A 15,378-nucleotide genomic window follows, 5' to 3' on the forward strand; every position below is an offset into this window, starting at 1 on the left:
GTTTCCCACCGGATCTCTTATTAATTATTAATTCTTTTTTTTTTTGACGAAATTTTTAGATAACGAAGTATTGCAGCAGCACACACAGATATATATTGGAATTATAACGAGGGAGATAAGTGTCTTGGAGATTTTCGAGATTTGACGATTCTTTAACAAGAGTGCGATACGATAAATTCGAACGAAATAATAAAGAAAGAGGCTCGTTCAGAAGAAAATGACGAGGATAATTTTATCTCTACTACCAAGTGCAAAAAATGTATCCACTATCGAGGATACTATCTTTCGTGTCGTAGAAAAAAAGAAAGAAAAAAAAGAGCGAGAAATTCATTTCCAATAATTATTCTAGGAATCGAAATCAGTTCGAGAAAGGGCTTATAAATGCGATGCGAAATATCAGTATGGACGCGTTCGAGGAAAGGTGAAAGGTCGAGCCATGAAACTTCGTTTTATCGCGGCTCTGATGAATCACACGCCTCCAATAATTAAACGTGTACGAGTAACGAATTCACTTTACGCAATAAAATTTCGAGAAGAGGAAAAAAAAGGGGGAGAAGAAAAAAAAAAATACGCTTTTAATGATTGCCAGTGATATTTATAGAATCTGGAAATGATTCCCTGGTGAATCGTTTATCGTTTCGTATGACGGCGAGCAATTAGAAATGCAATACGCTTCGTTTCGAATAATCCTTTACACAATGTGACCAATCGTGACGTAGCCGCGTTAATTAATAACCACGTATATACGAACGCGTTCATACGTATATATGTACCACAACATTCATTTCTCTCTATGCGTCTGTTATCCAAGCATTTCTACTTATGGTCTTCACGCTTTGACTGATTATTGGACGTTCACCGGCATTCCAATCGCGTTAGCATCACCGCGCAACGATATTCCTCTCGAATATTCTCCGTTTTTTCTCGATCAAAATTAAATAAACAAATTTTGTCACGTTCGAAAAGAAAAAGAAGAAAAAAAAAAGGGATCGGAACTAATATCATCGTCGTTGGATCGGAGAAAGACAAGTGAGAAAGAGAGAGAGAGAAAAAAGATAGCAATTCCCTAGAGACCTTTAAAAAAGCTCGAACAGGATCGAACTTTCTTAATCCCGAGTTTTTAATCGTGCTTCGGCCATCGCTCTTGCAAACAAACTGACGCGCCATCGATCACCGTGTTTCCGAGAGTAAAAAAAAAAAAAAACGGTGATCAGTTCCGACGATGCTTATCGAGCACGATATAGGGGTGTATATGCAACCTTCTACAGAGCCAGAAGGACTTTTCTCTTCCTTCCTCCCCGGTTTTCACTGCCGGTTATTATCGATCGCGAAAAATCCTTGTTCAGACTCGAAACATCACGTTCCACGATTCCGTAACTTTTTCCCTCTTCCACCATTGCTTCCCTGAGCTATTGTTCGCGTCGTTAACCCCTTGAAAAAGAGTGGGTAGCGCGTAGCGTTTCTTGCATGGTTAATTTTTTTCGAATCGGTTTGAAGAAAAGAAAAGTAAAAGAAAAAAGAAATATCGAATCTTGGAAAGGAATCTATTGAATCGCGATAAATTCGAATTCGGGCGAACTCTTCCGTTTAATCCTTCTGCGGTGGCGAGTCGACCACCTTTCTTCTCCACGATCAACTTAAAAAAAACCCCGATAAATCCCGAACTGCTTTCCCGTGTCTGCGGTATTCGCGAATCGGTATTCTCCGGTGGTCAGCCACTCTCGGATTAGAGAGCAAATCGACTCCACCTTTCATCGAAGCGCGAACAAGATTCGCTCGGGTGAAAACGAAGGAAAGGGATTTTCAAACTGGTATTTATATCCAGGAAATTTAAATCTCCCGTTCTCGGCACAGGATGGATGGTGGACAGTTAGAATTCGGGAAGAGAAGAGAAAAATATGTGTATATATATATATATATATATAGAGAGAGAGAGAGAGAGAGAAAGAGAGAAAGGTATAAGAGAAAGAAAAAAAACTGTCCTGGTAAACTGGTTTTATGAACAGACACTTGTTTTATGAACTGACTTACCGTGATCAACCCCGCGTTCTGTGTTCTCTCGATCACCCCGATCCGTCCGACTCCGAACTCTAGATAGAACGGACGATTTGATGTCCGCGTTCTCACAGAGACCGATGACTATCACTCTCACTCTTCGCAGACAGTAGTAGGGGGAGAGGGTGTAAGAGCCGTAGACCTGCCTAAGCCCCACATTCTCACCGGGCCCTGACTCGGTTCCACGTGAATCCATCATCACCGTCAAGTGAACAACGAGTAGGCTGCATCTGCACACAGACAAACATTCCAACATAACAACCCCCATGTTCTCATGTGTTTCCACAATTCCATTCGGATTCTCCTTCCGCTCGATTGTCGCACGATTTTATTATTTTGGTATATATATATATTTATTTTTTTTTTTTTTGGATTATTTATTATATATATATATTTTTTGTTTTTTTTTTTGTATATATATATATTGGTTTGTTTTTGTATATGGTATGTTTTTTTTTCCTGCGACAACATCGCATTTCGGGCCTCTCCGGTCATCCCGTGTACACGATATTACACTTTCGTAAGTATTTTGTATATATGTACATATACACGTATATATATATATAGGTATATATATATTTTTTTTTATATACTGTTAATTATACTTTTTGTTGTTGATGTTGTTGTTGTTGTTACTGTTGTTGTTTTCTGTTCTGTCTCGAAATCCGTCTGCGTAACGGGGGCAGGTATTATACGTCTATACATGTGTATGTCTTTTCCTTTCTTTCTGCGGGTTAGTTTTATATTATAATTATATATATATGTATGTATATATATATATATAAAATATACATAGATACATATGTATATATATATATATATATATGTATGAGGTCGATCCCGTTTTTTGTGTAAATATATATATATTATTTTCTTTTTGTCTGGATTTTTGTGATGTGCATACAGTATGTAACAAGCGACAAAAAGAAGGATAGATCAGCTGGATTGTGTGCGTAGATTACAAACATACACATACAGGTATATATGTGTACAAATAAATAGAAAGAGAGATATACAGGGTGGGAGTGGATAAAAATGTTACAAGCTGTTTTCTTCTGGAGAAACCATTGCAGATATCGAGCTGAAATTTTTATACGTTGAATGATTCAGTGGGGAGGGGTGAATATTTTAGATTGTAAAATATCGCGGGGATTGAGTTTTTCGTAAGGATTGGAAGAGTGCCATTTCCATTTTCTTTTGAACGAAATGGCATGTTAAGTTTTAGACACACAATTGCCATTGAAATTAATAATATCTATTTGAAATTTTTATTTATTTTTTTTTTTCTATTCCGTATAATTATAGCGAAGAATACCCTGTATATAAGAAGAAGATTTCATCCTCTTACGTACAGTATTCTTTATCGGATATAAAAGAGAATAATTCGAGTATTAATTTCAATAGCGATTGTTCGTATATCGAAAAATTAATATGCCATTTCATTATAGAAGAGATAAAAAATCCTTATATATCATAAAACTCATCCTCGCGATATTTTAATTTAAAATTTAGTTAATCTTTCTGAATTGTTCAACGCGTTAAAAATTTTAAATCGATATCTGCCATGATGAGGAAAACAGTTTGTAACATTTAAACCACTTTACCCTGTACATATACATACATAAATGTGATAAGAAAAAAGAGAGAGAGAAAGAGAGAGAAAGAGAGAGAGAGAAAGAGAGAGAGAAAGAGAGAGTGAGAGAAAGAGAGAGAGAAAGAGAGAGAAAGAGAGAGAAAGAGAGAAAAAAGAGAGAAATATATATATATATTTTCTTTCGAACGGGTAGACGACAAAAGGGTCGTTTTGTATTTTGATTTTCCTCGGTCGCAACCGAGGTATACGGGTCTCTCTGAGAGCCTCGATATCTCGACGTGGGCATTCTATATTTTATTATACTTTTATTTGTTTTTTTTTTTTTTTGGTATTGTTCGATTTATATATATATCATATATACTTTATTTTTTATTTTATTTTATTTTTATTATATATTTCTGGACGGTAACAGTGGTCGATCGAATGTTTGTCTGTGAGTGCACTGGTAGCCTTTGCGAAACGTTGTGGTGGTGAGCATTTAATATAGATATATATATATAACTGGAGGGTTGACTCTGAGACGTATTTTGGCACAAGATATTCTGCTTAGTCGAGAGCGTGTTGTTACTCTCTCGACGTTGCGTTGTATCTATCTATTAATACGTTGCTGGTAAATATTTTACTCTTTTACTCGGGCGTATTTGCAGTTTTTTTTTTTTTTTTTTAAATATATATATTTTTCGGTGGTGGTATGTAGAAATTGCTATTTGACACTTTCATGCGTCTCGATGATTGGTGAAGGGTCCGGCAGATCTACGGCGTAATGTGTGGTATAAATGCAGGTAGGTATATCTATCGCAATATATAATTGCAATTGTGGTGCATGTTGATTTTGTCTTGCTTGTTGTTGTTGTTGTTATTGTTGTTGTTACTATGTTTGTTAACTATGCTATTTTGTTACTATATGTTTTATATATTATATATATATATTTAGAGGTTGTTCATGTTGTTATTGCTTGTTCATGTGATTGTTGTTCTAAGAGATGTTTCTGTCCCATCGTTTTTTTTTTTTCCTTTCATTTCTCTTTCTCCCTCTGTGTGTCGTTCGCCATTGTGACGATTCTCGATTTTCCAACGTTTTTCTCCTCGAAACGTGTCGTTAGTGTGACCTAGGTGCGTGAGAGTCTTCCCTTCGTCGACGATATCGATTGTCGATTAACGACAAGCGAACGACGGAATATTTAGGAACTTTGTTCACGGAATAGAAAGAGAGAGAGAGAGACAGAGAAAGAGAGAGAGAGAAAGAGAGAGAGAAAGAGAAAAAGAGTTGGCAGAGAAAGAGAGAAAGAGAGAGAGAGGATCGTATCGAGACGACGAGGAAATGCTATCGCTATCGCAAAATCGACTATCGATGTTCGACGACGAGAGGGCAAAGAAGAGGAAGGGAAGACAGATAGGAAGAGAGAAAGAGAGATAAGGGATGAAAAGAGAAAAAGAGGGGGGAGATATAGCAAGAGACTCAAAAACGTTCTCGCCGATAACGAAATTCATTTCCCGTGTTCGATAAACGAAGACGGAGAAGAAGAAAGAGAGGAACCTGAATTTTCCAACGCTCCTTCATCTTGATTAACTTCGACAGACGACGGAAACGTGGCTCGCCCTGTTTCTTCGAAGAAAAGAGAGAGAGGCGTCAACGTCAAAAATCTCTCGAAACTACTACTTCCCTTTCGCGATCGATGCCAACAGGATTCATTAAAACGCGCGCGTGGAAAAAGTGGGGAAGGAGGAGAAGAAATGGAAACGCGTAATTTCGATCCCTCCATCGTTCCTATTCTCTAATAGATTATTTCAATCAACTTTCAACAGTACGAACGCGCAATAACTTAAAGAATTCTATTCACTTTTCGCAAGATAAATTTTTCCACTTTCCCCTTTCCATTCGTCGTAACGTATCTCGCGTTCGAACGCGTCGTGCTAGAAACGATATATAAACGATATATCAGATATCAACGCTCGAGGCGAAAATTGAGAGGAGTGGGGGGAGAGAGGAGCGACGAGTCGAGCGAATGCTAGGATTCTACTACTGGCTACCGCGTGTGTTGTCTTTTTCTTTTTTCCTCTCTGTACGTATGCGGATTGTGGCGGTGCCGCCCTAAGGGGGATGAAAGAACGCGGGTAAAGCTTTCGCTGTCACAGCCACGCGTCAACGTCTGCGGGACAAGGGTTGTCCAAACGCTCGTACGGCTTCGGTTTACCCGTTCGAAACGTGCATCGATCGAACCGCGGCCCAATCCCGACGGGAGAAAGCATCGCACAACTTCGAATTCGATTCCCCGCGTCTAATTTTAGATATTAACCCTTCCAACTTCCTATATTACCCCTTCTTCCTCCTATCGACGTCCAAGTTTCACGAGAGAGGTAGCTTCGAATTGGCGAGCATTCCTTGACTCGAGCATCGCGCTTTTATCGATTTCTCGTCGTAAATAAGATTTGCGAATTGAAAATAAATAAATAAAATCCATTATTTCATCCCCTCCCGTGACACGCACACGGGAGAGACGAAAAGGTACACGCATCCTTCGAAATACTTGTCTTCCCCTTCGATCAACTGCTTCAAAAGCTCTCGAAAACTCCTCTGGAAAGGGTTAGGTAGCAAAGGAATCTCTTTTCTTTTCCACCCTCGCTCGCGAGATAAAGAAATGAGAAGAACACGATCCATATCCGCGAAAGGAATCGAACGAAAAGGAAAGAGAAGGGGAGGGAGAGAGAGAGAGAGAGAGAGAGAAAATTCCAACTGGCCCGAACGCAATTCCGCGCAATTAAGGCCGAACGACACCTGGGAAAGCTGCTCGTGGGATTTTCAATTACACCCCCGTGCTCCAACCCCCACGACGCGATACCGCGACACCGCGCGAGCCGCGCTTTCCTTACCAATGCATCCGATAATTGAAGCCCTGCAGGCTTAATTGCCATTCCCCGCGCGGCCATCCAGAGCTGTTAGGGCCTCGCGAGGAGAGGAGTACGAGAAACAGCACTGGAAGAACGCATCTTCTACGCGACACGGCATGTCCGATATAGAACGGCGATATCGAAACGAAAGTGAATCAATCAACGATTTTGGACATTGATCATGTCGAAAGATCTTTGGCTACTTCGCTCTCTGCTTCTCGCGAGTGTGATTTCCTGTAAGAATATCGTTGGAATATATATCGTTGTCTTTGTTGTTTGGAATCGTTGTAATCATTGAATAGAGAGAGGGAGAGAAAGAGAGAGGAGGGGTAGATTTTTTGTACAATTTAAGGTAATGATTCGTTAGACCGAGCGAACGTGTGCAGAGAGATCGTTTTATTTGGTGGAAGACACGCGATAGTGGAATTGATTCTTGTCTTCGATATTAATTTCATGTGTAATAAAATATTTCTCGTGACAAATATATCATTTAAGGATATTATTTAGAAGAAATAGAGTTTGTTTTTTTCTTTCTTTATTTTATTTTATTTCGAAATACAGAGATTTCGTCGATTGTGCATACACGAGAGTATAATTCGTTAAAAGGAGGATCAATCAATTCCACGATCCCCGTTTTTTCCGCACAGAACGCTTTCCGCTCACCTTTCACAGCCTAAGAAGCAACCAAGCACGGGCAAATAATCCGGACATACTGCACGGATCGGAAAACGATCCAATTAAACTATTCTAAGCTATTCACAGCGGCTAAACTTCGTTTCAGTTGCATGAAGAAAGCTCGACGTAAAAGGAAAAAAGAAATCGTACGTGAAATCGAGGAAATGTTGATTCGAAAAATTAGGCAGAGAATTGAGTGGAAAAGAAAAAGCAAAGAGCGGATATAAAATAAAATAGATAAAGAAATTATGCGGATACAATGATTGCCTTGTGATGAAATGACAGAAGCTCGTCCCGATCGTTCTAAGAACTTGTACACTGCAGAAAGCAAGAAGAATCCGAGGAACGCGTCTACTACTTCATTCTCGCATTAATGGCGGAGAAAAGCTGAAGCGAAACAACACGTGCGCAAAGTAGCCACGAACGTAAAACGAGCGTATTTATATGATAAAAGCGATGATAAAAAAGGATGAGAAACAATGTCTCAAGAAACAAAGAATCGAAGGGTGACTTTTTCTTTCTCGATATGAAAATAAGAAAGAATATATATATATGTACATATATACGCATTGTACACGCATCAAACCTTGATTGAAAACTCGGTTACACGCTTTTCAAGTCAATCTGAATTTTATTTTTTGTAACTTTAACCGAAATAAAATCGTCTCGAGAGAAAAAGCTGGCTATTCGGGATTACACCGAGCCTCTAATCCTAGAAACGAATCCTCGCGGCTTAAAAATAAAAAAAAAAAAAGAAGAAAAGAGAGAGAGAAAGAGAAAGATAGTATGACAGGTGGTCTATAGACGAGGAATCGTTAGTGTACCGGATGGAATACGAACGAAATGCGAGCGAGGCAAATAAAGAGAGAAAGAAAAAGAGAGAACCTGTTCGATATCTAGTTTCATTGGAAAAGTAGGATAAACTGCTTTCCTCGACCGAGCCTCCACTTCTCGACGTTTCGAAGCAAAACACACACCGGTTCGGTTGGCTATTGTATCGCTCGACGATGTAGGGACGAGTGTTAAAACGCGATGAATAAATTACGCGAACGAAGCGCAACGAGTTTCGACGAGTCGTCGTATGCAGCTTCGCGTGCACGATAGAAATGAATTTCCCGCTTTCGTTGTTTTTAACGATCGAAGCGGTCGTGTTTAAAGATCGAAACGTTCAATCGTGACGCGTGAAATGTTATTTTTTTCTTTCTTTTTCTTCTTCTTTTTTTTTTTCTTTTTAGACGTACGAGCAACTGAAATAAACTTTTCTCTTTCATTTCTCGAGAGAGAACATTTACGCCGTCATTTACGGATTAGAAATCACGATCCCTTTTTTTTTCTTTGCTCTAAAAAAGAATATTTTATGCGGCGCGAGAGAAGAATGTTCTACATAAGAAATATTTTATCTAGTTTCTTTTTTTTTTCAAACACGATTACCTCGAAACGATCCAACAGTTTTTAAGATATACGAGATAAGCGATTTTCCTCGCTTCTTTCTCCGACCTTGTTATCTCGAGACGAACGAATGAATATTTAGCGTATGTTTTTAATTTCTCTCTCGAAATAAATCGCGGCTTCGAGAAAAGATGAAAGAACGATGACGAGGAGAAAGGAACGACGGATGAAACGAAATATTTTTCGTAATATACAGACTGTAGACGAGGGGAAAATTCACGCACCAGGAGTTATGATGGAAAAGCAGAGAGATCGTCGCAAGGCTTGCGATCATTCTGCTTGGTCGCATTGTTTCTCTGATGATACGTTAATTACATAATATACCTTGTACAAGATATATGTATCTCGATGCGATGGAACAGATAATAAATACAGATGCGAAACCGTTTCTATAGTCTCTCTTCTTGAGGCCACGTGATGTCGATGGACCGACTACTATTTCCTGTTATTTTCTATATATATATATACATATATTACATGATATATTATATGACTTGTTTCGATGTTTCTGATGTTTCTTGTCGGTGGTTGTTCTGTGTCGATGTGGTATTATAATATCGATTATACGGTGATATCCCGTACGATGTCTGTTGTTAGATATTCATGTTGTTGTTACCGGTTGATGTGGCGCCAGCCAAGTCGAGTGTGCTCGAGTACATCGTGCTTGGCTCCCTGTCGTGGATGTGCTCGGAGAATCCTTTTTTTTTTTTTTTTAACTTTTCATATCTTTCGTTTTTTTTTTTTTATTATTATACATAGGTAAATATACATATTTATTAGCCGACGTGTAGATCGTGTGTAGAGTCGGGCAATTTGTATATGTTCGTATCTGTTATATTTTTCATTTGAAATGTTGCCTATCCCGTTATGTTTAGCAACATACGAGAGTACCGTTGTCTTGTCCCGGGCTTAGGTTGTGATGATTTTGTAGGTTTATAACACGGAGATATAAATATTATATAGAGATTGTCGACGCTTCGGGCGATATTCGTGTCTCGTGCTGGTAGTTGAAGGCGTGGTGTGATGGCGGAGATGAACCGGAGAACTCGAGGCACAATAATTACATTTGTCACTTGAACAAAACTGTTGCACTGACAATAACAAAAATATCCACGAACGGGTGGAGAGAAAAACAGAGAGGAGAAAGGAAGAGAGAAAAAGAAAAAGAGAGAGACAGAGAGACAGAGAAAGAGAGAGAAAAAGAGAGAGAGAGAAAAGAAAAGAAATATTTCTGGATTTCTCTCGCGATGTTTGTGTACCACGACGATGGTGTACTACTCGTCATCGAGCGCCACGATTACACGACGATGGCATCTCACGGGATGATGGATCTCTCGTGAGAGACCCCGATCCGAAACAAACGAAACCGGTCCGATACGTCGTCGAGAAGAAACACGCGCAAAAGCAAAAGGAACGAAACGACTCGAGGAACGCGAAAAACCGGAAATATAGATGGACGCGTGCCAGTGTTCCTTCCCGTCGCTCATTCCAACGAACGAGTGTTTCCGCTCGACCACCAAAATGCGGCAGAGTAAGGCACATTCTCTTATTCAACACGATCTTCTTCGATACGATAATTTAAGTCGATAATACGCGTCGACTTTGATCGATCGAAGTCCAGATAATACCCAAGATTATTAATCGAAAGACACGCGCCAACACGTGTTAAATTTAATCCACGACTCGATCGGCCAATGATTTACACGATTATAGAGCAGCCATAGCGACCCAGTTTAATCCTGGATGAGTAACGCTGCCTGCCACCTCCTCTATCCATCGCCAATTCCATCCTAGGTTTTCCTAACGCCCCGAGTGACGCGTGTGTGATGAATGCGCGTCGGGGATAGTTCGGCTACGCAACTTTTCCCCGGGTTCCCGGCTTCGTTTCGGAAAACCGATTTCATTTCGGGGAGAAGAGAGGAAAGGAGAGGAGGGGGATAAGACGGGTGCTTCTTTGTCGGGGATATTGATAAGAAAAATTCGAAAGAAAAGAAGTGGAAAAGTAAAAGCGGTGACAAACGACCGGTTTTAATGTCATCTTCTTTTAGCAGGTAGAGAGGAAGAAAACGTGAAAGAGACGTTGGAGACCAGGTCGCGTTCTATGAGGCGATGGTGTCATTAGGCGAAAGAGCGAAAGAGTAAATGGCTCGAACAGTTTAAAGCCGGCAATTTCCATCCCGGGAAACGAGCAACTCTTTTCGGCCGAGCATCTGCGATAACGATCGGATTAAGAACGTTAATCTGGAAAGATGTTTTTTACTCGATATGGACGTCAAATTGTATCTACCTTTTTTCTTCGAATTATATATATTATATTATATTATATTGTATTGTATACGTAAGTTTCAATTTAGAAAGAGAACTGAAACGGAGCATTTTAATCGAATCGATGAGAAGATTCGAATCATTGATCAACTTCTTTTTTTTCCTCGAAAATTTCTCTGATAAAATCAAAAAGTTATTACTTTCGAGTTACTCGTCAAGTGGAATTATTTCTACGATTGAGCATCGAACGATCTTCGATATTTCCGTTCAAAGGAAGTATCTTCTTTTGATTCGTAGCAAACGCAGTGAAGGGACAGAACCGAGTACCAACTTATCCAAATCGAGAAAACAGAAAAAGATTATCGATCAATCTTTTTCTCTTCTAAAATTTCTCTAATAAAGTCAAAAATTATTATTTTCGAGTTTAGTGGAATATTTCTACAACGAACGATTTCCAATTTTTCACTCGAAGAAACTATCTTCTATTGATTTGTTACAAATGCAAAATAAAGAACAGAGGGTATTCAGAACTGAGCAACGATGGAAAAAGATTATCGATCAATCTTTTTCCCCTTTAAAATTTCTCTAATAAAATCAAAAATTATTATTTTCGAGTTTACTTATTATCGAGGATATCTATACAATCGAAAGAAATTTCCAATTCAACGCTAAAAGAAGCCAAGTATCTTCTTTTGATTCGTTGCAAATGCAGCAAAGGGACAGAGTGAACTCTGAATCGAGATAATTCACCGATCTTATCCAAGAGTGCATCTCTTCAGTATCGGATCGGTCCATCAGCGATGGTGAATCGTCAATTTCGTCGCGTTAGTACCGATAACGGAACATTATTTTTGCGATGATAAATTAGACGACATGACTCATCTCCGTTATTGAACGAGGACACACGGCCGAATCAATCGAGATTTCTTTACTTTACGTATCGATGGAAAGGCACCGCGAATTATTAATTAATAATATTATTTCCCCCAATATTTCGATGCACGATTCAATGATTTTGTTCCGTTCGTTTCGATTTGGATTGAATCACGACGCGCGCGTGTCGAAATCATCGTCACGGAGGAAAGATCGCGCGCGTTGAACTGTTCAACTTTGATGTTTCCATCGTTGTTGCATCACGACGTGGCCGGAAAGAGCATTATTACAAATAACGGGGTTCAGTTTTAAAACGATGAAGGATAGGTTTGGATGGAGGGGGAGAGAGAATGGTAGATTATTTTCGTGTTTTGCTCGATAATTCATGAATCGGGGTGATAAATATCCTGGATTGGATTCCTTGTAAACGATGGAGTGCATTGTCAGAGCCAATCTATTGTTCGAGTTATTCGCGAATTATCGTTTATTCCGTTAATGTATTAAATGTACAAAGATATAATAGCTTTGATACAAATTGGCGAACTTTTACGGGAGTTCGTAATGCGATTTGTCGTATCACGAACTACTGAAACTCTCTCATTATCGATATAAAGTGGTTAATCGAGCAGTGGAATTACCCAAACCCCGTTAAAAATTAAGCGTCTCGTATGTTCTGCTTTCAAAAACGTAGAAAAAAATGACGATTACTTTTTTTAAATTTTACTTTCAGATTTTCTTAATTCCACAATAGACTTAAACCATAAATTTGTTTTTATTGAAACATTACTCTTGTAACGAAGGATTAAAAATTTGTGAAAAGTGAGACAGATTAAAAAATATTGTTAAATAGTAATTATACTTTGCGTTTAACGTATTCTAGTTCAATTATAAAACATCGTTTTAGAACTCTATCTATACAAGGGATCCGGAAATTTCATTTGAAACAAAACTTTCCTTTTACTGGACCGATCTTACTTACAAAATTACGCGTAAAAAAAAAATTATACGATAGAGTTATGACTCCACCATTTTACATTCGTCCATCGTTAAGGATAATTTACCATTCGATAGTAGCTCTTTACGATCAGACACTGTTAAACAGTTCACCGCCACGCATCTTCCGTGAGCGCAACAAAATATAAAACTACACGTATCGTTACGTGGATAGGAAGGATAGTGGAGAACAAAATTGAAAGAGAACGAAGTTTAAAACGAGAGAGGGGAGGGACAGAGGGAACGGTGATTCGTGGTGTGTATACGATAATTTTACAAACGGCGGCCTTCAATGTGTCTTTAACGGGGCACATGGATTAAAATGGTGAACTGGCGCAGGGTGTTAAATTACTTTTATTAGACGTTTCCAAAAGCGTGTAATAAAAAAATAAAGTATCGAGAGAAATTGGAAAGAATTGTGAAAATTGGAAAAACAAATATATTCGGCCATTGTGCGCTTACGCCGTGGAAATTTTCGATTCGAAAATGATTTCCACCTTTCGATTCCGTTCTTCAAAACTTCTCGACTCTATAGAAAAACAGAAAGAGAAAGAAAAAGAAGAATCCAACGCTGTCCCAGACTCGCCGCAAACCACGGAATCACGTTCGAATCTGGTTCATTTGGAGCGGTCTCGAATCCAGAAATCATTCGAAATCGGAAAATAGTCGAGGGATACGACGATTCTTCTTACTCTCCAATCTCCGATCGATTCCCCCGCGACGGGGTCGTTCTCCACCCTGGTTTCCTGTCGTTCAGAGATCGACGCCTCGGGAGTAAGCGCACAAAAGGCATGCATAATGTAACGTGGGACGAAATCCGTGGCGGAATGTGTGTAAAACGTAAAACGGCACGTCGATATAAGATAGTAATGTGTCGTTATGCGGTTTCCCCGACCGGGGCGTGCGGCGATCTCGCTTTTTCTCGTCCAACGTGCTCTCTCCGCTCTGTCCTTCTCGTTTTAAGGGCGAGACGAGTGCAATACGAGACCAAGAGGGTGAGGGAGAGGGCGTCAACTGTAAACTGGAGGGGGAGGGAGGGGAGAGGAGAAAATGCATGTGGAATAAAATTTCATAAATACCGGGTGTCGATTATTTCGTACGCGCGTCAATTCGATCGACGAGCCTCCACCCGTTTTCCCCTCTCTTTTTTCTTTTTTCACGCGGGATAATATTTCCTCTTTTCTCTTTTCTCCCCGTCTAAAATCAATAGCGCGTGGACAAATATTTTGATTTCTCGACAGTGGATTTCTCGAACGAAGGAAGGGTTTTTTTCGGTCGCGGATTAATCCTCGTCCCAACCAGGATCATGCGTCATCCTTTCGAACGTTTCTCTTTTTTTCTCCCCTTCCCTCTTTCCTCGCCCAATTGATTTATCGCGAAAGAACGTTTATAAAAGTATAACGTACGTAACGAGTTGCCAATGCGACGTATCAACGGGTGGGATCCATTAGTCAGACGCTTTATGAAATTTAATAATCAGACGATGTTCGATGTCGTCGGGAGACACTCGTTTCATAAATCACGACACCATTACCGACTTTCAACGAGGATGTTCGTCGGATTTAGAATTCGGGAGACGAGGTTTGCCAAATCTGTCACACGGCATGCTCTCCCGTGCTTTTTTTGACGAAAACGAAAACAATATTTGTAAATTTTGTCGAATTGCAGATAAGTAAGTCGTGAAAAAGTAGTCGTCGAGGGTTTTCGTAAATCTTTGTAACGCGAGAGGTAAGGTTTCATCCTTTTAAGTCATCTGGAGATTAAAATATGCGGACTAAATATTGACTAAATGTTGCTTCAATTTAACCAAACTTCATTCCACGAATTGTTTTCACGAATTCACCGCGATTCAAGGCAAGTTCTCACGAGCTTCGCATAAAGGAAGCAAACCCATGGAAGAGATTACGGAATAATCATTTTTCTTTCAATACTTTTAGACTCACTTGAATTATTTTAGACTCCATCTCTATTTATAGTATCCTTGACCACTAACAAACGTATATTCTGCATTTAAAGATATTTGTAGAAGATTCATTTCAGAATTCTAAAATTTATCGCGAGCATTCACGATGAAAATTCTTTATCACTAGATAAAATATTTCTCTACAAAATTATGACAAAATTGAATTAAAATTTCGATTCAAGAAATCTATCCATCCCTAAAATAATCAATCACCCATAAAGATAATCAAAGAAATTCGAGTCGATTAAACGATCGAGAAATCCTAATTGATTAAACGAGTTTTATTAAAGCCACGAATGGCAGTAAATTTCGAGCAGGGTCCGAAGTTATCGATTGAAAGCAACTTTGCGTTCTTTTCTTCAGAGAAAAAAAAAAAAAAAAGAAAAGAAAGGCGGTGAACCGGAGGAAAAATAATCAACGATGCATTCCCACGGAACAATTCATTTCGTGGTCGATACATTCGCGTCAGAGTGCACGATACATTATCGCGGATAGGTGAAAACGTCTTGGAAACGGAAACGAACGATCAATTCGAAATGAAAACTTTCCCAATCGGCAATAACTTTGAGTACGCTCTTATCTTCGATACCATAACGTGGAAAAAGCAAAATAAAAAAAAAGG

At 39.2% G+C, this 15,378-nt stretch overlaps 1 protein-coding gene across 4 annotated transcripts in view; it reads right to left on the reverse strand.

Moving 5' to 3' along the window:
- Positions 1 to 15,378, reverse strand: part of LOC108002432 (heterogeneous nuclear ribonucleoprotein L-like) — a 164,852-nt gene that overhangs the window by 25,777 nt on the left and 123,697 nt on the right. Inside the window, exon 3 of one of the 4 annotated variants that reach the window (XM_062070860.1) lies at positions 2,032 to 2,285. The exons of the other annotated variants lie outside the window; for them this stretch is intronic. Within the exon in view, the coding sequence (XP_061926844.1) occupies positions 2,032 to 2,254 (223 nt within the window). The 5' untranslated portion in view covers positions 2,255 to 2,285. The remainder of the gene's footprint in view (positions 1 to 2,031; positions 2,286 to 15,378) is intronic. 4 annotated transcript variants of the gene reach the window in all.

The sequence above is a fragment of the Apis cerana genome, linkage group LG1, assembly GCF_029169275.1.
Source record: "Apis cerana isolate GH-2021 linkage group LG1, AcerK_1.0, whole genome shotgun sequence".
Lineage (NCBI taxonomy): Eukaryota > Metazoa > Arthropoda > Insecta > Hymenoptera > Apidae > Apis > Apis cerana.